We start from the raw sequence: 25,901 nt of genomic DNA on the forward strand, positions 1-25,901 counted from the left end.
GTGATATAACCAATAATACATATCGTACTTACGGTGCAACACTGTCACTTATGCAAAAATGTAGTTTTTCAGGAGAAGCATTTTAAACTTTGACACCTCCCACAACAATAACTTTATGTGATATTGATAAGATGAATACATCAGCGAATACTTTTAACTTTACTTTTGCTTATATAATGATAATAGTAATACAGTAGTAGTGCTTTAAATCAATTACTACATAAGTAACTCATTTTTGCATTTTTTTACAAAAGTGACATTATTGCACCGGGGGTGCGATATATCCTTATCAAAATAAGTAAGTTCATCATCACGAGCATTTAATTTAGATTATTTTTGCAGTTTACAGTGTGTTATTTAGACATATAGTTTAGGAGATATCACGATATTAGTGTTGCGGCACGGTACGGGCCGGCCGCGGCGGCGGGGGCAGCGGCTCCCCATTAGCACTTTGAAATTGGAAGCGATCGGACGCGTTTATTTATCGCAGCTCTTTGAGAAAAATAAAACGTGCTTTTCAGCGCGACAACAATAATTGTATGATAATAGTAGGTATTATATTTCAAAAAATGTAGACAAAGTTAATCTTCTAAAAATAAATGTAAATAAAAAATAAGTAAAAGTAATAAAATGTAGAATGTAAATAATTTAAAAAGTAAACAAGAAAATAATAGTTAGATGTATATAACAAAAGTAGGTAAGTACATAAAAAAAACAAAAAATATAAAAAAACCGGTACATAAAAAATAAATAATATTAAAAAGTAGGTACTACGACTTTGATCTATACATATAAGACAAAAAAAAATCTGTACATTACTTAAATATTTTTTCCAAAAACTGATAGGGGGGGCGATCAAAGAAGAGTCACAGAAACCAAAAAACAGTTTAATATTTTAAACGCGGTTAAGGGAAAGAGAAGTTATTGTGAATTGAAAATTAGTATCCAATATGTGTTGGTGCGTTGACTGTATTTGTCGAAGTAGCGGGATACACGCAAACGAAGTTGCGCGGGTCAGCTAGTATAATATATAATAATCATGCTGATTAATGATATTAGTGCCAGTTCCCCTACTAGACACAATTCCATCTTATTCTACATACAGATTCATGTCTAATAACTTGTAAATAAAGTAGTCTTGGTTAAGCTTATCAACTGCTAGAACTAAGATCTACTTGAAACACAATATTGTTTCCATTGTATCTATCTGATATAAGAGTTAACAGAATTATGGATACTTATATTCATAAATTAAATCACTTTAAAATACCTTACTATTTGTCCTTACTACCTATATTCCATACATAGAATAGGGAAACACATCCTCTGTATATGTATTGGTGAGTTTCCCAAAGGAATTTTTACCTACACAACCCACAAAATGTAGTTTCTATTGTAACTCCGTGCTAATATTAGGCTAACCTAAGGAAATCTGGTACATCATGTCATACATATACAAGAATTTACCGTACCAATTGTCCGTTCTACCTATTATCTACATCGAATAGTGAAACGGGAAATATTTCAGTAGTAATATTTACATTTGTTACAGAGTGAGCCGTGTCTTGGGGGAAAAGCACCCCGGGCACTACGGTGGCCCCAGATACACCGGCACCAGCACCCCAACCACCGGGTTAGTTATCTCTTACTCCTACACTCATACACAACTCTCTCTCTCACAACTCGTACACATGTTATATAAAGACAACAATACAATCAAGAAATTATAAAAATAAAGACAATGCAGACAAGGATTAATAATGGCAGCAACAGTTACAGATTTTTGTTTATAATTATATTATCAACTAGCTGACCCGCGCAACTTCGCTTGCGTCACATAAGAGAGACTGGGTCAAAATTATCCCCGTTTTTGTAACATTTTTTACTGGTACGCTGCTCCTATTGGTCGTAGCGTGATGATATATAGCCTATAACCATCCTCGATAAATGGGCTATCTAACACTGAAAGAATTTTTCAAATCGGACCAGTAGTTCCTGAGATTAGCGCGTTCAAACAAACAAACAAACTCTTCAGCTTTATAATATTAGTATAGATTAGTATTAGATCTATCTTTTTTAGCTATATAGGTAGCTTAAACACTACGAATGAAATAACACTCTGGTCTGCCATATGATAAATTTATACCTGCATTTGCCATTGTCCAGTTCGTCACCCCTAACTGGACTACAGGGTTTAACCTAAATCAGTACTGAGTCGAACATGAGCTAAAAGCTAACTTTTTGCAGAATATAATAGCTATAGATGTATACAATACACAATACACTCATGCACTTAAACACACATACACTTATAAGTAATAAGTCATGTGCTATAAATTTTCTAATAGTTTGTAATAAAACAATTTATGTGTATTTCAAATTGTTTATTAAACAACATGATTTTATTGTTAAACACTGTTCATCACTGGCTATTACACATTTTTGCATGATAATTAAATAGGTGACCATATTTTCAGAGGCTAAGAACAGTTTTGGCCGTGTGAAATGTCAATAAAATTTTAAGTATTAAATTCTGTATGTTTGTTACTCTTTAACGAAAATCTAGTAGACGGATTTTAATAAAATTCAATACACTGATAGCTTATAACTTGGGTTACAACTTAGGATACTTTTTACACCGGGATATCTTTGCACGTGGACGAACTCGCGGGCAGAAGATAGTGACTGATAATTTGTACAGACTCATTGTTATTTTATGTGTTTGTGTGAAAGCAAAATAAGTTTTTTAATCTAAATAAAGATTTTTGTTTGGTCATAGCAAGTGATAATTTTTGTTAGATTGGAATTTCCGTGAGTTTGAGGCGTGGTTTTCTGTATTTTGATAAAGGAGGTATCTATGCTATCTTTTTGGGGGTTCTAGCTTTAATGCTTATGTTATGGAGGCAATATCCAAGTGAGCAACTGTGAAAAGTGGCGAACAGTTTCTTGCCGGCTCTTGTCATTGTCTCTACCTTCCGTACTGGCGGAAAATTTACTCTCTTTATCATTGACTTGCACCAATAAATGATTTCGATTTTATGATATTTTAAAGTTATAGCTCTTATGTGTTTACATATTGAATGTTTTAATATAAACTGCTGTTGCGAGGAGCTGACCATGATTGATTGTCAATTTATTATATTGCATGCGCTGTGCTAATGATCGGTATATTCTCTACAATATTCTATACTCTAGTTTATAAATAAATGTGATATATTCATTAGCATTATTTAAAAAACTCTTCAGTTATTGAGTGACTGACTGATGGACAACCCACAGCCGAAACTATTGAACGTAGAAATTTGAAATTTGGTATAAAGGAATTAGTATTCCTTAGGAAAAGTAGAGGACCACTAAGAGATGAGTTTTAGAAATTCAAGTACATATTGCTATGAAAAAAAGAATTAAACTTGTACTGGAGACCAAAAAAACGCTATTTGCGATGCCCTTCATACTTATTTCGCTTTCACATTCGCATACAGGAACGCCATTAAGACCAATCTAGAACTTAATAGTATAGCCACGTTTGTGCCATAGCTTGTACAGTTACTAGCCTAAAAATCAAAGCCATTCCCACGACAAACATAATTTTCCATAACTACATTGACTCATCCCGTATTACACGAAGATGACTCACCGAGACACTACATTATGACGTCACAACTACAAAACTTTGTTTATTTACTTCAACCGACCATTACGAAAACAATAACGCCATTTTAATTGCCTCGTTGCTGTATGCGGTAGACTGCGACTGCATTGTCAAGAGTTTGATTCTAGGTCGGAAAAAATGTAATTGCTTTTTTTCTATGCGGAACTTGTAGCGATAGGTCGACTATAGTTTGCTTTGACTGATTTAGGTCTTTCTTAGGCTCACGGCTACGGTTGAAGGGGCTGACAGGAATTATATATTATGCTCAATGCTACTCTTATTAAAATAGGTCTTGAATCCATAATAATCATGTCTTGGTTTCGTCGTAGTAGGAAGACAAACAAAAATATTGCCACTGGTTACGATCTTCAAATACTTCGTACAAATTCCTTCTTACTCGTAGAAGCAGGAGTTAGGAGGTATTAGAGAAGTAGACTACTGTTTATTCATAAGTCTATAAAAGGGGTGTAGGCAGTTACAAAATTTGAATAGTTACATTCTATATGACATAAAAGTTTCCGTTCGGAATTTACAGTTTGTGGTTAACGCATGACTTACTTCAGATCGAAATACTATGAACAATGAGTGCTACAAATTCTGTTCCCCATTCAAAACTGAATCATTATTCTGTATTTGTACATAAACACATTGTCATACTTACATATATGTACTATCGAACCAACTGAATCATGACCCATTTTGCCGATAATTCGCTTGACACCGTCAAAACAGTAAGAATTTCATCTTTATCGTCGAAGTTGCACTTAGGACATTTTAAACACGCATACGAATGTGTTATGGTGTATTACGACTACAGACAACTTTGACCTTTGTTATTATAGTACGTAGATACGTTTTCGATAAATCACTCTTAATTTGAATCTAGAATGTAAATAGTCTAAACTCTTTTCACTACGAAAAAACCTATTTGTGTCAAATATCAAATAGCACGTCATTTAGAAATCTGTGAAACGATTAGGGTAACCACTATAGTCATTGCCCATCATACAGTGATTGCCAATGTTAAGGAATAATACGTTTATTTTAATTTCTAAAGTAACCAGTTCAAATTAATTGCGATATATGTCACTTTTATAATATTGGTAACATTTTTAATTTATAGAACTCATGTCCGACGTTTGTGCGACAGGTGTGTAATTCGAAAAGAAAAAGTAAGTTTGTTGTAATATTTGTTAAGGATAACACATTTGAATTAACAGTATTCGCTAGTATTTCTGGTTTTTAAGTGTTTTATATTGAATAAGTATAAAGTTATTGAAACAAAGGACTGATGTTCTTTTAGAAAGAATATTTAAGTTGCGTTTATAATAGAGTTTATGTCAATGTTTTACTAAATAAAGATAATATTGACCAAAATTGTGTATCAATTCCTTAACCGGGTAATAACTATGCTGGTTACCCTATATTATTTTAATTTTTATAGTTACATTATTTCCTATAATGGCCGAATAAACCATATCCTGAGTGGGTATCGAACCCACTCTTGACGCGTCGCAGTCGTAACATCAACCTACTACGCCACGGAGCCTGTTGAAAACGGTAGCAAAGCATTATTGTATTGACGCACAAAATAATATTTGTCGCAATAATGACAGATAACAAATTCATCACCAAGGAAACGTAGGTTCAAGCGAATTTCAACCTTCGTGTATATAGACGTGTTTTAGAAATTGAGCACATGGTGGGTCATGATTCAGCTTGTTCGATAGTACATTATGTACACGTGACGTCACTCGTCTGTTGGCAAAAGAATCGATTACTCATCGATTAATTTATGGTGTTTCAAACAGAATGTGAATAGAATGCTGTCATTATTTAATTATGGAGTATTTAGTATCTTACGCCAGCAGTAGCATACGTTTAGACTAATTATTTGATAATAATATTTGCATTTCCTTGAAGTATGAATTCAAGTGCTCCTAACCATTTGCACTCATCAGTCGGTAAGCAATCAGTGTGTGAAGTCTTTGGCGTGGATATGTTATAAATATGTTGCCGCGTAGTAATATTTCAGCTGAGCATAGCATCTCCGTAATTCGGAGGCTACATCGCCAAGTGTTGGTCCCAGTTGCTATAAATTGAGATAACAGCCTAAACAATGTTAGAGGGTTGAATAACTTTTACATTAAGTTATCCAATAACCATACGATAAATTTAAAAATATTGATCATTGATCTATGATAAATCCTTCATAAAGGAAGCCCCGGATTCACTCTTTTTTTAATTAATTTCGGTTACTTCGGTGGATAGTTGACAGTTCTCATACATTTGCTGTTATTTTATCTATGGGATAGGTTACCGGACTATTATATAAAAGTTGTGCAACATTGTTCAATCAACAGATCATCAAGTCATCATCACCATCATCTTGCTAGAGAATGCCTTTAGGGGAATCGAACTTGCGAACTATAGAACCATATTTTCGACACATTATGTTCAAATGTCTTATCTCATTCACAAAACAATATCCTCATGATATTTTAAATTGCATATAAACATAATCGTTTCCTGTTTCCATAGTAAAAATCCAGAAATATAACAACTCTCTGGTTTTAAAATTGAAACGTTTTTACGCAATATTGCGTGCCCTTATTTAACCATGAAATTTTAAATAACGAGAATTTCTTAGCTACGCTTTCAAGAATCTTGTGAACTGATTTTGATGGAATTAACACGGTGTCAGTTCATTAACAATATCATCTAATTCTTTAAAAAACAGCCCCTTAATAAAGTGAAATTAGGAGGCTTATAAAAAGGCTATGATTTAATATCAATCACACTTATATAATTGCTAAAGTTTATGAGGTTAGATGTATATTTGTAAGCTTTTCCAACAAAAACTTCTGAGTAATTTTTTATGAAATTTAAGCAACTTTTAGTTTACTAACTGGACTTGGACATAGGACACTTTTTACCCCGAAAAACATTAGAACGCGGACGGAAGCTAGTCTTATAAAATGGCTCTTAAAAGCTACCAACTTAGTTTCACCTATAAAGCCTTTCACCGTAAACAAATCACAATACCATGGATTATATCACTCAGGAATCCCCACTCGTCACATGCCTTCGTGCATATCGTACCATGGCATGACGTCACAAACAAAGATGGCTGTCGATGGTGTTCGATTATGAAATCACTGTTAATTTCTCACGCCAACAGTTTATCAAGTTTACGAAGAAACAACGATCTAATATACACACTGTTGGCAAGGGCACACGGTTTAAAATCGTACGGAAGTTACCGTCCATCGATTTCCTACGGTTCACTTGAATAAGTGTTTAAAGTTCTGTCAAGTTATAAATAAATATTTGTGACAATGTTTGTGCTTAGGTAATCGTAACCTTTGATGAGATTCACGAATTTTATTTATTCAAAGTCGAGAAACATCCATATATCAGGGTTGCTATATTTATGAGGCAAAGCGGGATTTTCCAAACTTTATGAGTAATGGAAATCGCGCTGCTGTTGCAACGCTGTACAAAACTATAGATTATTTGGGAAAGTTATTGCAGCGTATATCTTGAATAATATGTTACTAATATCGCCAATTACACTTGAATCACAAAACGTAATTTGCCCTTCGTTTAAGAGACGGGACAAACATTATTTTGAGTTGAAAATGGAAAATTTCCGCCGTGCATTGCGTGGTGTACCTTCGATTTTGGTTGTAGACAGTCCTATGGCAGACATATTCCTTTAGACCCGTGGGAACCAGACGTGAGGGTATGAAATGTAGACAGGTGCAGCTGCAACAATTAACAAAAGGTCTTCGTTCGTCTGGTACTTAAGTACACTACGACAGACCTGTGTGTTAAGCTTTCTCATATTTGGAAATTCTAAATGGGCATGTACAGTAAAGTTTCGAGGCTTTGGTCATTTCATCCCACTTAAAACTTATCCCGCGGGATAAGTTGTCCACATTAATATTTTTATTATTTTTCTTTAGTCAACTCATCCCGCTTTAAAGAAAAGGTAAAAATGTACTGTATTATTTGAAATATTTGTACATTCGTGAACAAAACTGTTGCTATAAATGTGGTCTTATGTTTATTACAGTAGGAGATGAGGTTAAATAAATATTCTTTTTGTGTTATAAGCTGTACATTCAAAAATGTCTGATGAATATTATTACTCACTTATTTATCGATATATTTTATTTCCTTTCTTTTTAAATAAATAAAAATCATTGGACTCACACACGGTCATTTGATTCCAAACTAAGCAGAGCTTGTACTATGGTAACCAAATGACTGATAAACATACTTATATACTTCTAAATACATATTTAAATTTATATTATATTGACATCCAGGCTCAGAACAAATACTCGTGCTCATCACACAAAGATTTGTCCCGGGTGGGATTCGAAAGGACAACTCCCGCTCTAAGAATTGCTCTTGTGTCACGGGGACTATTACATATTATGTTGGGACACTTATTAAGAAATAAAACGTCATTTTTTTTTAAACTTGTTGACTAGACTTAGTAGTAGTACTTACTTCCGTAATCAATTCCGAATTTTAAGAAGTAGCTCTATTCAGAAGTAGCCTAAAGGGGCAGTGGCCATAATGAGTAATAGTACACTAGCGAGTCGGTTGCCACACTGAGAGTTAGTCCTAATGCGCGTGAACCACTTTTTTTCAAGTCTGTACAAATCGTAAAATATATCAGCGGGATGAGTTTTCCGATTCAAAAATTGGACTAGGACAACTCATCCCGCGGGATGAGATCAAGCGGGATGAGTTGACCAAAGCCTCAAAGTTTCATGTTATTATGGATTTATATTTCTGTAAATTGAAAACTGCGTTGGCAGACCTCAGAGTATCTAGTCCGAACAAAAATATAGACACTGATATTGTTTAAAGTAAACACTACTGCGTATCAAAATGTCCCGAATTTTATTTCATGGCAGACTAGCTCCTGCTAGTGATTTCATCCGTGTAAAAAAAATTCCCGCGGTAGAAAGTATCGTATGTGTTAATCCAGGTTATAAACAAGTGTACCAAATTTTACTAAAATCCGTCCAGAATCGAGAAAAATTAACAAGCAAACATACATTTATCTATATCTATAAAATATTATCAGGATAGGATGCTAATGAGATACGTCAAAAATATTACCCTTAAGTGCAAAGGTATACTTCTGCACGATTAAAATAACAAGCGTGGCTCTTTACATAAGTGTAAATATTAAACAAATTCAATCTGGTTACATGTATGCGACCTACAAACTTTCTCCAATTCGGTACAGATATAAAATTTTATAGTCCCCGATGCCTACCGGCTTTTAACTAATTATCTGGTTTAGCGAGCGTTTTACACCACTTGTTTATTCCCTTTATATTGCTCTTTTATGTGTTTAAGTTTATTAATTACTCACTAGGTAGAATCTTTTCTTACATACGTACATATTATTTCATATGTGTCGAATTTATTCCCACAGAGATTAAAGAACGGTATTTCGATCTTAAAATCCATTTTGGGATAAAAATAACTTTTTGCAAGTTGTATTTATAATTACGTAATTGGGTTTATTATACCTACATAGGTATCGGCCGAATGCAGAAATATAAATAAATGAATAATAGTCCACGTATTTTGGTTGCTACTGTACACATCAAAGCGACAAAGCCAGCGTAATACTTATGTTAAGAGTTGTTTAAACCTAAGGAACGTGAGACTATGTGCCTTACGTCCTTCAAGTTCTGTTTTACCCATGACTGTCTTACCGCTGGAAAAGAGTCTTCTCCCCGAACCTTCGTTCCCGAGGGAGGTAGAGGATAAACCCTTGAGACCACCATGCTGTCCACGTGCGGGTTAGAATAGAAACGAATGATAAAAATTAGGCTCATAAATCAAATGACTAGCAATGGTATAAACATAGATTTCCAATCACATATGCTAAAATAATTCTACATTAGATTGACTAGACAATAGAGAGAAATACTGGTGCCTACAGGGGTTGGGGGAAGTCGCAATTCAATTTATATTAATGTAGCAATACCAAGGCATTGTATGACACAAGATAACCCTTTGACATTTATGATATTGTTCGATTTCTGCTTCAATGATTTCCCGTTTTTGAGTCCGATTTTATGGTGCCATTTATTGCACTTTTTTTTGGTATCGTCCTTTGGGAAAAGTCTTTGCACATACCAGAGCAATCATTAAGCAGTTATGTATGTAAACAAAATCATTGACTTTCAAGAATTGTAGGAATTGTTTAACGTAGATAGTCGTAAAAAATAATATTGAATGCAAATCTTGACTGGAAATAATCGCGTTAATTTAGTTTTTAATGGCCATTTTCAGGTACTTCTTAAAGATATGGCTATTTAATTAAAAGTGTACGTCAGTCTAGACGTTTTTGAGTTTTTGTATTCTACGTATCCAAAGCTCGTAGGCGAAAAGATTTTTTCGTTTATGAACATACTCCAACGCTTATTTTTTCATACATGCATACGAGACAGACAGGATCGGACGAGCATATTTAGCATGCCTTGTGTTCTTGTTCCATGGTGCGAACGAAATTTCGGACAAAAGGTATTGTTTTATGAAATTCTATCGGAAAATTCGTTGACGTCTTTTTTATCGTCCTGTAGGCTGTCTTCCGAGCTGACAACACTGCTTGTTTTAACCAGTATTTAAGTTCCCCTCTTATAATATTTCAATGCATTGCATAACTGAAATACAATAAGCTCAGCTTCCCTGTAGTATGTACATTTATCAGTGGTTCTTCGAAGTGAAATTCGAACTGAGGGTAAGCAGTAGACCAAACAATCGAGTCAGCGTGTACAATCGGGCTGAAGACGCCACCGTGTGGGTGGCGACCGCCCTGGCGTCCGTCTATGCTAATATACTTAGCCATGATTATGTAGTGGGAAAGTAATATCAGCCTTTAACGCCTGTTGTATCTTTGAACGATAGTTACTGAGGAATCAGGCAAAATAATGTGAATACAACCATAAAAAAATTGTAACTAACCTGTAGTAAGCATCACTTGACGACTAGTTCGTTCCAAGAGTGTGACGATAGACTATCAAAATAGTAATCTTTCGATCGGTATTTAAAGTTCTTCGGTTTAGAAATAATGCTGGTAGAATCCCGGATGCGCATAAACTCATAGGCGCGGTATTGCGCGGTATTAAGTCTTTTAGGTAAACATAGCATAATTTGTGGTCTTACAGCAAAAACACTAAAAAAATAAGTTAATTCGCTTTAAAGGGATAGAATACTCGCCCACTAGAAAATGTCTACTCCAGTGAAACCTCGAGTAACACATAGTCACAATATAAAGCTATAATGTGTTTGTCTCATACCCCTTTGTTCCTCTCGACTTGATCGCTACATAATAGGATAAAAATAATTTCTAATGGAGTGGAATTCTTTTGTCTTTCTCCTACCATTTCTTTTCATGTCACCTTGTTTGTGTATAAATCCCCTATTGTATTCAATGTTTCTTTTAAAGATATCTTAAGAATCTAGTCTATTACACGATTGTAAAGAAAATTACTCGTCATGTGGAAACACATATTCGTATTTTTTGAAATTATCAAAAATCTACTGCCTTTTCAATCATTGAAATAGTAAGTTTATTTGTTTACTATAGACTTTCGAACGGTGCTTTTAATTTAGTTTGTTACTAAATAGGGATTGTTGTTCTATCGTGACATAAAAGGATATCTTTACTGACTTTCTCTTAGCCTCCTTTTCTACTTCTGTTTACTTTTCGAAATGATACTAAAGATCCTTTTATAGTGAACACTTCGAAGGCCTTTATTAATAATCGTGGAGTATACTTGGACTAGAAATCCATTTTATATGTTATTAAATCAAGTTTTAAATACCTGACATTGTGAATTGCAATAAAGAATTGTCAATTTAAGCATACCTGTAATTGAAAAAAATCCAATACGGAATTACTACTCCCAGCATATCCACATTTCAATAACGCCGAATACGAGAATATGAAAAAACCCTTCGACATCTATCACCCAGTTATTAAATTTATCTCCAAAATGTATTTTCTGCATATATTTTGCTATCGATTCCGTGGCAATATTTCTCCAAGCATGATGTCATTGTATTGAATTCATTCGGCTTTTATTTAAACAAGTGAAGATATGCGATTTTGACTAATAAAAGTGTGGGCCTTGGGTGTGTTGATTTGTGGCGTGTCACGACTCCAATATAACTGATTTCTAGGACATGTTTGTCATATTAATGTCGTGTTCGCTCTTTCTATTTACTATGAAAAGAAAGAGAGGTGTGTTTTCAACTTGTTTTTGTTATTGTCGCTTTTACGATTTGTCATTTTTGACCTTAATCGTCCATTGTTTTATACTAGAAAATAATACAGTTGAACATATTATTATTTCTTTACTTGATCCTTCTATGGTCCCGAGTGAAAGTTAAGTCTCACATCACTATGCTGATAAAAGCTGACTTATCATTTCTGTTTAAACTATCTTAACCTTATTTTCTTGTAAACAGCTCCTTCGCGAATGTATCAATCATAAATGCCTTAAGTTTGTGCCCCTTCTTCGTTTCACGCTTTCTCACAGCTGGGCAAGGTATCTTACATATTGTTCTGATATATTGGTTGTACTCATTCGTTACGCAAACAATAACTAGATACTACATGTTCTATTGTGTACAAGTTAAAGAGTATCTAAGTAAACAGTACACATATAGTGTGTTTCGCGGTACATAAGCGGTCATTAGCAACTGACAAGGAGAGGCTGTGTCAAGGTCCCAACGGTGACGTACGACGGTATACTGTATTATGACGTCATAATCTACTTATATGTCGCGTGCGTTTTCTGAGTTTATTTTGTTCTTGTATACTAGTTCATGGATGGGAATTCGTCCGCAGAAAAGATTTTCCGGAGTTAAAAGTATCCTATGTATAAATCATCTGCGTAGTTGATTTTATCAAAACCGTCTAGGAGATTTTTCGTGAAAGAGTAACAATCATCTTATAATCGTACATACATCCATCCTTACAAACTTCCGCGTTTACAATATAAGCAATACTTGTAAACTTTGATCATTTGCTTGTTATTGGTGATATTTTAAAATGTCCAATTGATTATAGAATTTACTATCCTTATGTTTTTAAGCAGCATTTGGCTTGTGCGGTACACAAGGGCTAAGTTCCCTATCATTAGGGGAAAAGATCCGTGCCAAGCAATAGATTAACGAGTATATTTATGTTCTTAGTTTATTCTCAGTTGACATAAAAAAAAACGAAAATTACTAATCGTATTTTTATACAGCTTGTAATTTGGATTGAGTAAACATTACACTAGCGTAGAATTGAAATCAATAATCCTATTTGGGCTATATGTTTCCAAAATAATTTCCCCTTTCAATAAAAAAAAGAAGAATTATATTTTGAAATCCCTTATTATAAGTTTATTTTATAAGCAACGTTTTTGTAAAAGGTTTCGAGTATATAAGTCAAATAAATAGGTATTACTGAGTCAGCGATACACGCAAGGCAGTTAGGCTCTTTTAGAAAGTCAGTGTCCTTGCACACTGCTAGGATTGGTATAGTTGTATCAACAAAAAAAAAATTGTTTGTCGTTTTTAGGCGGTCGTTGCAATTCTATATGTCTATTGTAGTTGTTAAGGAAATAGTGACATAAAATTGTTATTGAATGAATGTGAATAGTGTAAAGTTATGGTGTGGGTATGCGTGGATTTAAAATCTCTTACTATTAGGTGAGAGGAGATGAAATTCCTTAACAAGTACATATTAAAAGTAGTCCAAATATATTTCAAACATACATCTTAAATGTATTTAGCATTATTATCATTATAATACTACTCATTATTAATAATTAATCTTTCTCATTTTTGAAGTGACGGCTCAATAGCCTAATTGAGCGGCACTTAAACGTACGCTTACGTAAATGGTGAAAGAAGCTCTATATTATAATTTATTTTGTTAGAAATGCTAAAAAATATTCTTGTGTTTTTCCACGAAACATGAAAAATGATAAAAATATGTGAGTTTTGGTCGATGTAGATGAAATTTGAACTTATTCTGAAAACCGAATGAACCACAGTCCCATTCCGCTGAGTTCGAAAATCTTTGGCTACTTTATTTGAATTTACTACTACTGATTACAAATAAGTTCTAGATAATCTATTTGCTAAATAAGTAAAACAATGACAGAAAATGTATAAAAACAAATTCCGTCTGATAATTATCCAGAAATGGAGAAACCGTTCCTAAATGTCTTGAATGTTCTTGTATGTATTCCATGAATCAATAATATTGGCACAAAGTAATATTTTCTATGTAAAGCCACGCAATATTCCCGGTACATTTGATTTCATTCCAATTAAATAAATTGTATTAAGCCAAGCCTTAGAACCTGTAGTGCTACACCTTAGTAGAGAACCCTGGCAAGCACGATTTATCTTGCTTATTTTAAATGAAAATGAATCACCGAAATGTATCTACGCTCATAGCTTTAGAACAACTAAACTAAATTGGATGGTTATTTTTTAATATTTGTGACTGTAAAGACAAAGTTTTATTTGTATGGGATTAAAATTCCCACGGGGATGGAACCAACGGGATAAAATCGTATTACACCCGGACGAAGTCCGGCCAGTCGGTAGTAATTAATAATAGATAAATAAATGTAAGCCATTAATGTCCCACTGCTGGGCAAGGGTCTCCTCCCGTAATAAGGGAGGGGTTAGACCTTGAGTCCACACAGGCCAATTGCGGGTTGGGATTTAATAATATACATAATTTACAATAAAGAGTATATATCCAAAATAAAGTAGCTCAGACAGGCCACCATCCGCTTCATAGGTTAGGGTCACTGAGGATCTAAATTCTCGTTGTTGTATAGCTCTGCTAATAGCGACTTTTACATACTCTCTACCAAGTTGTCGGCCTATATCGCTACTTATAAATGAACACTGGGGGCTTACGATTGAAACGTCAATATCAATTAATTGCGTAGGTCTTCTTATTGCAAAGGCTCTTACTTGATCAGCTTATAAGGTTCTGCGAAATTAAATTAATAACTAATTATAGAAATGTTATATTGCTATTGATTGCAGTAGGTGGGACACGTGGAAGGAATACATTATTGTGATGATAAAAAGTACAGGCTTTCTTGTCGGTTTTCTCACTTGATCCAGGTTTTGAACTGGTGGCAACTTTACTTTGATTTTCAAACCTTGTGAGATTTGGTTTCGAAATTAGATATTTTTAAATTAAATAATCGCATAGTAAAGTGGATACTAATGATACCAGGCAAGTTAAGCACTGCCAAATTGCATATAATTTGCTTTTTCTTTTGTTAAAACTTGGAAATCTAAACTTAACTCGCTTTAATCGCGAAATGAATAAAATTATACCTAGGTATACCAATATAACTATGAGCTTTTTGAAAGACTGTTGTTGCTGTTCTTAAAAATGTCTAACTCCCGGTTTCTGAGTAGGTACATTTAGCGGTGGTTTATCTATTCAATAGGGTTTGTTTTTGGATGAGTTTTGACGCTATTGAATAGATAAACTACCGTTAAATGTACATGAGAAACCGGTTGTAAGAATCTTCTTTGTTTTGGAAAAAAATGAATTGTTGTTATCTCAAAATTAGTAAGTCTTATCCTGAAACCTAGTTATAGTCGTAACCAACTAGTTGTGACCTTGTCACCCTGATAAATTCAATATGTTACCGATTCCTACGTTTTCCTTATAAAAGTACACGTACTTACATAGACATTAATTTATTATTGTTATTTTTTTGTCGGCCCGTTAACTACTTGATAACGATAATAGTCGCCTACTACTCTATTTGTGAATATTTTATCGTATAATTCTATGAAATACACAACTTTTGAACTATAAGAAATATTTCTTACGTATAACAGTCATTATTTTATTTATTATATAATAGTAATTAGTACATTTTAAATAGTTCTGCCGACAAACTTTGGTGTTATAATTAACAGTTTAGTAATCAAGAACTGTATTTAAAAAGTTTTGTACAGTAATTTATTTAATTATATTTTACAATAATTAACACTATGTAGAACGAAATTTAATACATTTCACTATTGAACATCGCGTCATTCGGACTAGACAATTCTTTCGTTTAGTCTTCAGTGATTCTCTCTACCAGTAGATACTTCGACAAGGCGTCATGGGTTTAATGCCTTCAAGGATTAGAGTATTCGGTAGGTCTCTTTCTCTAGTATCTGTTTGTATATGTCCTTACACTAGTTTAATCCCGATAATTTTTTATGTGTACTATTAATATAAAAAAAAAATGAGTACTTTGCAATTTCATCGCAATTTTTTCGTTGGTATGTGACTGATAAGCTGTACTCTCTCAAAATTAAGACTGCAATGTAATTTGTACGAATATAATGATTACATCGAAAATTAATCTTTTATATTAGTAGCCTAGTGGCCTTTACCAAACTATCTCCAAACGGTCATATTCAATGCCCTAGCTATCCACCGTTTACCAATTAACGACAGGCGTCTACCATTTTAAAGTTACTTCGCTTATAACTCAATCATGGATAGCAATCCCAAAACCAAAAAATCATTTTGACGTATTAGTCTAAGATAGCAATAGCAATCTATCTGTAATCTTTGTTAGTACATTGAAGATAGCAGGAAGTTCTCAAGAGGGCTTTCAATCTTAAGGGAGTTTATCACAAGTAGCCTATTTGCATCCTCATTGTGATTTATCAAGACCCAATTCAGAGGAGTGCATAAAAGGTCGTTGACTTCAATTTAGCCATACAACGTTATATTAGAAGAAATTGAATCCGCAACCCAGCATTGTGCACAAAGAATCCATTGATTGGTCAATAACCCTTGTCACTCATTTGGTTTGTAGTTCGTGAATATTATGCTCTTTATATAACCAAGTATAACCAAGTTATTTCTGGTTTGGATCGATTGCGTTCGTCTATTCATGTATTTCAGTAGCGATATAACGTAGTATTCGTCATACTTTTAATGGTTTTACTTTGCCTACTTCTGCCTTCATTTACAATCTTACAGGTGCCTCTTTACCTAATAATGCCCTATCAGAGTTTCATCAATGGTTAGTGTCGTCATCGTATTATTTCTTGCATTTCCTTGTTCCTTTTGAAGCGTTACCGTTTACCGTTCAGAACGAAAATACTAAGCATAAAATCATCAAGAGTTTTAGGGTCTAAGATTGATCAACTCGTTCTGGTTCATCAAATAGTGGGCGTAGAGGACTGGGAGGCCTTCGTTTTTTCTTTTGGCTGCCTTCTAACATTTTATGCTATTTTTGACACATTAGTACAGTCATTCATATAGCAGAGTATTTAGAGAATACAATCTTCCTTCTTTCATGTATACCAAAGTCGATAGACAACTCGAAGGTCTCTAAATAAGCTTAGCACTTGCACTCCAAAGCCCAAAGGTATTGCTCAATTACTAAAACGGCGCTCCATCTATAGATTGGTTGTGCTAAAGATAGCTTCTTCACTTATCGTTTATCGACCGGTGAGTGCAACCGTGTATAAGCGCTGCCGGTGTATCTAATTATGTATTTAGTGAGTATCGGCGCAGGATTTAATCTGTCCGTTGAAGCTCGAAGTTTGTTGCCGAAAGCTATGATATTGATGCTGGCACACTACTTTTAATCCTACTTATTCGTCCTCTAAACTTTATGAAAGTCCTTTGATGTTGAGACCGTGGAAGTTGACGGTTATCTGTGGCTACAACATGAAAGATGTAATTTTGTAGTTGGGAAACTTTTGCTTTGAGAAATCTCATTTAATTTAGAAGACATTTTTACTTAAGATTTTTTTTTATTAGGCATGATGTGTTTGAAAATTTCCCTGTATACAATCTTAGAAGATGAGACGTAAGTTATTTTCTGGTACTACTCGTAGATGTGCCTTGAAGTTAATCCGAATTTCTCTTAGCTACGGTCCCTATGACCGTGAAATCTTTCCCCATTCCTTTCTCATCGTTAAGGCTTTTTAAACACTACAGTTTATGAATAAGATTAACTTCACAACATTATGTGCATTATGTGTTGTAGGTGACACAAAATAAGATGCCAAATTATACTCTTCATTGCTTGAAATCTCACGAGTGTACTATCGAACCAACTGATTCATGACCCATTTTGCCGATAATTCGCTTGACACCGTCAAAACAGTAAGAATTTCGTCTCTATCGTCGAAGTTGCACTTAGGACATTTTAAACATGCATACGACTGTGTTATGATGTATCTACGACTACATACAACTTTGACCTTTGTTATTACAGTGCGTAGATACGTTTTCGATAAATCACTCTTAATTTGAATGTAGAATGTAAATAGTCTAAACTCTTTTCACTACGAAAAAACCTATTTGTGTCAAATATCAAAAAGCACGTCATTTAGAAATCTGTGAAACGATTAGGGTAACCATTACAGTCATTGCCCATCATACAGTGATTGCCAATGTTAAGGAATAATACTTTTATTTTAATTTCTAAAGTAACCAGTTCAAATTAATTGCGATATATGTCATTTTTAGAATATTGGTAACATTTTTAATTTATAGAACTCATGTCCGACAGGCGTGTAGTTCGAAAAGAAAAGGTAAAAGTTTGTTGCAATATTTGTTAAGGATAACACATTTGAATTAACAGTATTCGCTAGTATTTATGGTTTATAAGTGTTTTATATTGAATTAGTATAAAGTTATTGAAACAAAGGACTGATGTTCTTTTAGAAAGAATATTTAAGTTGCGTTTATAATAGAGTTTATGTCAATGTTTTACTACATAAAGACACTATTGGCCAAAATTGTGTATCAATTCCTTAATCGGGTAATAACTATGCTGGTTACCCTATATTATTTATTTTTTATAGTTACATTATTTCCTATAATAGCCGAATAAACCATGCCCTGAGTGGGTATCGAACCCACTCCTTACGCGTCGCAGTCGTAACATCAACCCACTACGCCACGGAGCTTGTTGAAAACGGTAGCAAAGCATTATTGTATTGGCGCACAAAGATTTGTCGCAATAATGACAGATAACAAATTCATTACCAAGGAAACGAAAGGTTCAAGGCAATTTCGACCTACGCGTATATAGACGCGTTTTAGAAAATGAGCACATGGTGGGTCATGATTCAGTTTGTTCGATAGTACATCACATGATAAATGTCTTAGTTTGCAAATGATCTCGTTGAATCATTTATTTTCAATCTCTTATTGTTATTATTGTCCAGTGCATCTTTGTTTGTTGTTTATTTGCATACCGTTAAACAAAACAATACGCTTTTATTGTTTCATCGTTATGTAATGACTTCTTGTTAAAACATTGCGAGTGTATGACTTGATTACCCCGTATTCAAAGATCTGGTTTGAAATAACTGTGAGGTTTTGAGCATTATTAATAGTGTAATATATTATTGGTAAATAATAAAACTCCTAAATTATTTCGTACAAACTAGCCGACGCGTGTGTGAATAGATTTTTCCATATTTACTTAGACTTTCAAAAAAATATGAAACCAAAATAATTAAATCAGCTGGATTTAATTATTTTGGTTTCATATTTCTCGGGGTTAGCGAAACTAATGAACTGTGATTAATGCCATATAAGAAGATTATAGATTATCCACCAATAGGATTTTACATTATGACAGCTTCGCTTAATTCAGCTAATAATTAGCTTAGCTAGCTACTAATTAGCTTGTTGTATTCCCAAGGGCCAGTATCTCGGTTCGTGGATATGTTTCGAGTAACCTATACGACAGATATTAAGACACTAACAACTGTCAAAACTTCATCTTTTATGTATCGTATTCTGTACCGCGATTCTCTACCACTATCGACTACCGATAACCGGCTAGCTTTCGAAAAAGTTGTATTACAAACGGTTAAGCGCCTCTAGCGGGCGTTGTAGAAACTATTTTTGCAGTACATTTTAAATGTCAAAATCTCGATACTCGGATGTTGTGGCTATACAGAATTAACCCTCTGGTGTTCATTCAGAAGTAGTGAAATTAAGGCAAGTCCTTCCAAACATTATCTTAAAAAATCGACACTACGCAAAAAAATTGCTTGTGTAGTTTTTTAGACAGGTTTCCAAACGCTATAGTTATGCTAAAATCTGTGAAGCAGTGTAGCCGTAAAGCGTATTTAAATTGACGTTCGCATTTATAATATTGGTTATGAATATGCATAAATATAATATTATCATTAGGTCGTGAGGATATTATCTCATTATCTCGCTTCAGTGGCAGGGGTGGATGGAAGATATTATTTATGGGTCATGTGACAGGTGCTAAAGTTGGCTTATCGACTATTTTGTGTTATTGGGTGTTAATACGTTTGTTTCTTATGAAATAATTAGTGACTGATCGAGGATAGATTCTCTCTCGTACTCGCTCGAACTCGCCCCCATACTCATGGGAGATACTATGGGGCAGCAGCCAGTTCTTTTGTTTCCTTCCCGAAAGTAATTAGGTACGGGCTTATAACTTCGTTATGAGAATCTGTTCTTATGTGTACAAGGTCAGCTATGAATCTGTTGTAAAAATATTATCAGTGTCACAGTTTTTACGTGTTTTAATATATTTTAATGTAAAAAAATCTATTTTTATTTATTAAATATTGACATTAATTAGGGTATGCACGCGATAAAACATTGTTTACCTCTGTGTTTGATATATTTATCAGATTGCAGCACTCCTGTGTGGTAGTGTCGTGTAAATATCAATAATGCAACGCTGAAAAGCTAAGGACGCCGTCATAGGCAATGACAGTGGACATGCCTTTTGAAAGTACGTAGACACCAAATAACGCCGCTTGCTACGATCCTTACAAACTTTTGTTTCATTCGTATTGATGCATTACCGCCAGTCTCGGTCTAAGTATACTGCTGGTTTTTCTAAAGTTTCGTTACAAATTTGATCTTAATTAACTATCGTGTCATGCGGCGTCAAAATTAATTTATGGTTTCGCACTTTCGTAAATTATAGTAGGTTTAGAAGATTTACATGTCATGAAATTCCACGAAATCTTGGTTACAAATGTTGGGAATTTTGTGCGAAGCTTTATATTCGTTGAATGTAACTAAATGACTAGATCATAACTAATATGATCTTATTGCGAAAAATAGTCTACGATTCACGCTATAACAGCGCATTATCACATAAAACACCAAGATATTTCTATTAAGTTTGGTTCTTAAAAACTATATTATAATTTCCTTTACCTTCTGATACTTTTGAAGGATACCACAAATACGTTATATGTATGGTTTAATTCAATAAGAAACTATTTACAATGTAATAATCTTTATTGTTAAGTTATTATTGAGTCTCAGGACAGCACGGGTTAAAACCTTAGTAGATTTTTGTTGCTATTATTAAGTAATTGTGGTAAAAACTGTTGTAAAAAAATGACTTCTAGCCTTATTTACGTCGTAATAGTGCATTATCACATGGAACATTACGGGACGTAAGCAGTCGCTTCCTCGGCGGTTATAATGATTGATCGCTGCTCAGTGCCAATTGCCTTGATTAATGTACCCGTGTGCTATTGATATTGACATTGTTACGTCACTACTACACTAGTGTTTGTGACGTTGTTTTTGTTAAATTACTGTTTTTATTAGGTTTAGAAGGACTTTTCTTGGTGCATTCTGTAACCGAATTAACTTGGTGCATATTGTTACGATCAAACTAGGTTTAAAGTAGGGCAAGGGATTGTGATTATGATGGGGCCAATTTATGAATATGAATTGTTTTTCCAAAGTTTACATATTATGTATATTGTATATGTATCTATCTCCCCTTAGGCAGTTCCAGATAGGTCTGACTACAAGTTCAAATAGTTTGTCAGATCTTTGTATTTCTCATTACAAAAAAAATACGAATAATACAAAGACAATAAGAAAAATACAAAGCGAAGCTTCAAACTTAAGTATTTCGTGAGCGTAAGGATCAGAATAATTCGAAAATTTCCGCGTTAGTTCTAATATAAAAGATGATGATCTAATATTTTCAAGCCCTTATCTATCTTATATCTATTTCGTTTTCATTTAAACATTCACGATTAGCAATTGCTACCGAAATCAGTGAATTAAAGACTATTTGGTCGTAATAGTCTTAGACAGCAATTTATCTTCAACCAATTAAATATATATTGATATTCAAATAAATGGCTATTATTATGAAAATAAGTTTAAGACTTAGAAGTGTTGCGACTTTAGAAAGCCGTTAGTCTAGTGAACTATGTGTAATACAGTAACGTCGCATACAGTTATCTGCACATAAGTCAATTACTAAAGTACAGAGCACTGGTAACGGACAATGTTCGTAATACACATACATTTGAGTAATGAGTACGCGTTGACACGGCCGACCGATCGATATGATATCGTACCATCGGACTGTACTAATATCTCTTATTGTCTACGAGTACATCACTATTATCACTATATAGTATAAAACAAAGTCGCTTCGTCTGTCCCTATATATGTATGTTTAGATGTATGCTTAGATTTTTAAAACTACACAACGAATTTTGATGATTTTTTTGATTAAGTGATTGCATAGGAAGGTTTAAATGTGAAAATTATAAAGGGTTTTTGTTAAAGAGTTCTTTTAACCGCGAAGTTAGGGGCGCTAGTTTAACATTATATCACAACCACTTTACCCAAAAGTAACTTGGAAATTCTAATTCTTGGAAATGATTTTCTTGGAAAACTGGAAATTTACCCAAGTTTCACCATCAACAATCTTAGTCTTACGTAATAGGCAAGCTTATTGCCATTTAGCAGGCTCATTATCATACCGGGCTACTATTGAGAAATATTCTGATACAAATTGGAAAAGACCAAAGTGTTTTTCCGACTGGGAAAATAAATTTGAAACCTCTATATCAGTATTCAGATACACTAGCAAACGCGCTATAAAAACAATGTACTATTTTATTACCTATAAGCCTATTTAAAACTTAACCTTTTTAGATTTTATAGAATAAAATAGTGAATAGAGTCCTACCAATATAATAAAGTTAACTACACAGCCTCTATGTCTATCCATATTTTAAGCAAATAAGACTATTTAAAATATGAAACCATGCTATTACTTTGTTCCCAAAGTTCAAAAGACGCTCGGCTCCATGTCCTAACGAGCATTTATTTCGTCTAAATAAGAGGGCGTCAGCCTTTGAGTTAAAAGAAGCTTAGCCTGAGTAACGACTTGTTAAAAAAGGCTTTCTTTTAGTTGTTACGTAACGAAGGTAGGGGTTTAAGGGATATTAGTATGGGACATTTACCAAAGTATTTTCTCAACTTTACTGTTAAAAAAAATACTTACATACATGAAATCATATCCTGTTTACATAGAGGTAAACAGAGGCCTATGAATACCAATTGGTACGATCCTTCCAAACATCCCCTGTTTTTTCACATCCATACGTCTTGTCATACAAGATCGTCGGTTACGATTTTACGCATCTGATATTTATGAAGTTTATCACCGATATGCTCTGCGTGTCATTTAGCGCCCCCCCGGCATTTCCATTTACTTTCGAACAGTAATTAAGTAGTTAATTTTATTTCTCATTCTACATTGATTCTCTCATCATGGCCAAAACATCTGAGCTTACCTCTCTCAATCCTTATCACAACATTTTCTTCAAAATGTTTAATTTGAATTCTTGTTTTGATCCAAGCGTGAAAGATGTCTGCGATACTATTAAGTAAACTGAGTCAGTAATTGCAAGCTCTAAAGCTCTTATCCACTAGATGAGTGGACGCAAGACGCAATCCGACATTCCCTACCGTCTGGAGAATGTCTTTGATTGTCTGCGTTGTTTACACCCGCAGTGCATCTCGCTAAATTAAACGTTCTATTAGACAACAATTTAACAGATATTTATACTTCTCGCTTTAATACTTAACCGTAAGAGGGAAGGCAACTCCTCGAGTCTTAACGAAGATGTGGAATAAAGACAGAGGTGTATGCCTTAAATCTACGTTCGCCATTCACAATGTTAGTCCCATGAAATAGGGGGGCTATTATGATACAATTAATACGGGTACCTCACCAACTACAAATTTAGTATAGCCTAATATAAATCTGAAAGTTTTGTCTAGTCTTGATATTGAACGCAAGACTCTCTTAGTCAGGAATCGCATACGCTACCGCTGAATACAGAGGCTGTCACATATTACTTTACTTGCAATATAGTCCACTGTTGCTTTCTAATAAATTGGTATGTCTTTGTCCACAGGGGTGCTGGAAATGACAGGCACCGACAACATACGGTTTAGCGGGCATACGCTCGACAAAGCCACCAAGGCGAAGGTCACCTTAGAGAACTTCTACACGAACCTCATCACACAACACTTGGAGAGAAAGCAGAGGTAAGAAACACGAAACTTTATTTTAGGGAATATTTTTTACGGTAAAAGTGGGTGTGACTGTAAATCATTTGGCTTAGATTTTAGTTGTCTGATCCCTCACCGATTTTATTTTCCTTATCTATTAGCCTAGGAGATATTTGTAGAATAATTGCTTTAAATGCCTTTTCCTCTGGGTCGAGATCCAAAGTTTTTAGAGACTCGGACTTTCTTGTGTAAGAAATGCCAAACAACTCCTGTGACATCGACTTCTAGACACGAAACGGCGTTGTAAGGACCACTCAAAAATTTATGTTTCCCTACCTGTCTTGTAGTGACAATACGACTCGTTGAATTCGACATACCTATTTTACTTCCGAATGCAGATTATCCCGAAATCGTTCACAAAATTTCCATTTCCGAAATATGAAAAAGCATAATTGAATTTGAGCTCTCGAAGCCAGCGGTCGATAACTGATCAATTAGCCACCTCTGTGGTGGTTTATCATGGTGTCCGTGTCATGTGCAGTCACCAGACTGTTCCCGATCAATACTGGCTTTGTCGCGGTCACTACCTGTACAGTCATATATGAGCACCCCCCCTGTCTGGTTTTAAGCTGCCTTTTAATACGTCAAAGGGCTTAACTGGACACCCCCGAATGCAATTTCATTAACAAATTACCCGTACAGCCAAATCAAAGGCCCCTCCACGGTGTGGGTAGTTCCATTAGGTTATTAATTGTTAAGCCAGCCTTTGACGGCTCTAAAAATAGAGGGGATGCTACTCGGCTGTCAAGTTAAGCCTAGTTAGCAATGGTAGTGTTCGAAATACGAGCTACGGGACAAAAATAGAATAACATCGATCGACTTGGATAAATTACTTGCAACTTTACTAGACTATGGCGTTACCGCTTCTGGATATGTATTAGATAGATTACCATCTGGAAATTTGATTGCTGTTACTTTGTCTCGCAGATAGGTTATCTGACAGTTTTCATAAGTTGATGGCCAGACTCGTTTAGCTACGAGAAAGAAATGATAGACATACGCTTTACGAAGAATTCTAATGCATGAATTTACGTGGTACCCATTTGAGTCTTTTGCGTTATGCAAGCAGTCATCGTGTATTAAACAGTAATGCTTATGCAAAATAATAAAAATATTCTCACGAAAACACTATCTGGTATGAAGTGTGCTGGAAATAAATTCATGCATTTATTAATTGCTCCGTTGAATAATGAAAATAGGCAACAATTCATATTCATTTGATATTTTAAATAATATGAACAATAGAAGGAAGTTTTACGGTTTTTACGTCAGTTTTATCAACTGAAAACATAACCTCTGAGAACAATAATTATCAAATTCCCCAATTTATCAGTTAATTTAACGATGACGTGTAAATAATTCTGCTTCTAACGATATTTATTGATATATTTGTTGAAAGAACCGTTATCAATTACGAATCTTTAGTAAGAGATGGATAGATTTGTACTTTACTCCAACTTTAACTTGGTTTCTTCGACATTGGTGATAGTTTCTAAAGAACTTGATTATCGGTAAAACAAATCTTTCGAAGACGCTCTCTATTTAGACAAGTAATTAGTCGAAAAGAAACGTTTATCTATAATTATAGTACAAATATTATGTCGAATTTTGGACTGATGTTTGTTACTCAATCGCTCCAAATCTCCTAAACAGATTTTGATTTCATTTGATGCGCAGATAGTTTATTACCTGGAATAACAACATTGTTTTAGGAAATTAATCTTCAGGCAATTTATTCTAGCGAAAAATGTCATAGGCAGATGTTAGTTATTTCATAGTATAATAACAATG

The 25,901-nt window shown here is 34.2% G+C and overlaps 1 protein-coding gene across 3 annotated transcripts in view; it reads left to right on the forward strand.

Annotated features, from left to right (window-relative positions):
- Positions 1 to 25,901, forward strand: part of trc (Serine/threonine-protein kinase tricornered) — a 60,082-nt gene that overhangs the window by 3,541 nt on the left and 30,640 nt on the right. For all 3 annotated transcript variants that reach the window (XM_076135070.1, XM_076135071.1, XM_076135072.1), the window contains exons 2-3: positions 1,553 to 1,633; positions 23,954 to 24,086. In XM_076135070.1, the coding sequence (XP_075991185.1) occupies positions 23,965 to 24,086 (122 nt within the window). In that variant the 5' untranslated portion in view covers positions 1,553 to 1,633; positions 23,954 to 23,964. The remainder of the gene's footprint in view (positions 1 to 1,552; positions 1,634 to 23,953; positions 24,087 to 25,901) is intronic.

Source organism: Anticarsia gemmatalis, chromosome Z (genome assembly GCF_050436995.1).
Source record: "Anticarsia gemmatalis isolate Benzon Research Colony breed Stoneville strain chromosome Z, ilAntGemm2 primary, whole genome shotgun sequence".
NCBI lineage: Eukaryota > Metazoa > Arthropoda > Insecta > Lepidoptera > Erebidae > Anticarsia > Anticarsia gemmatalis.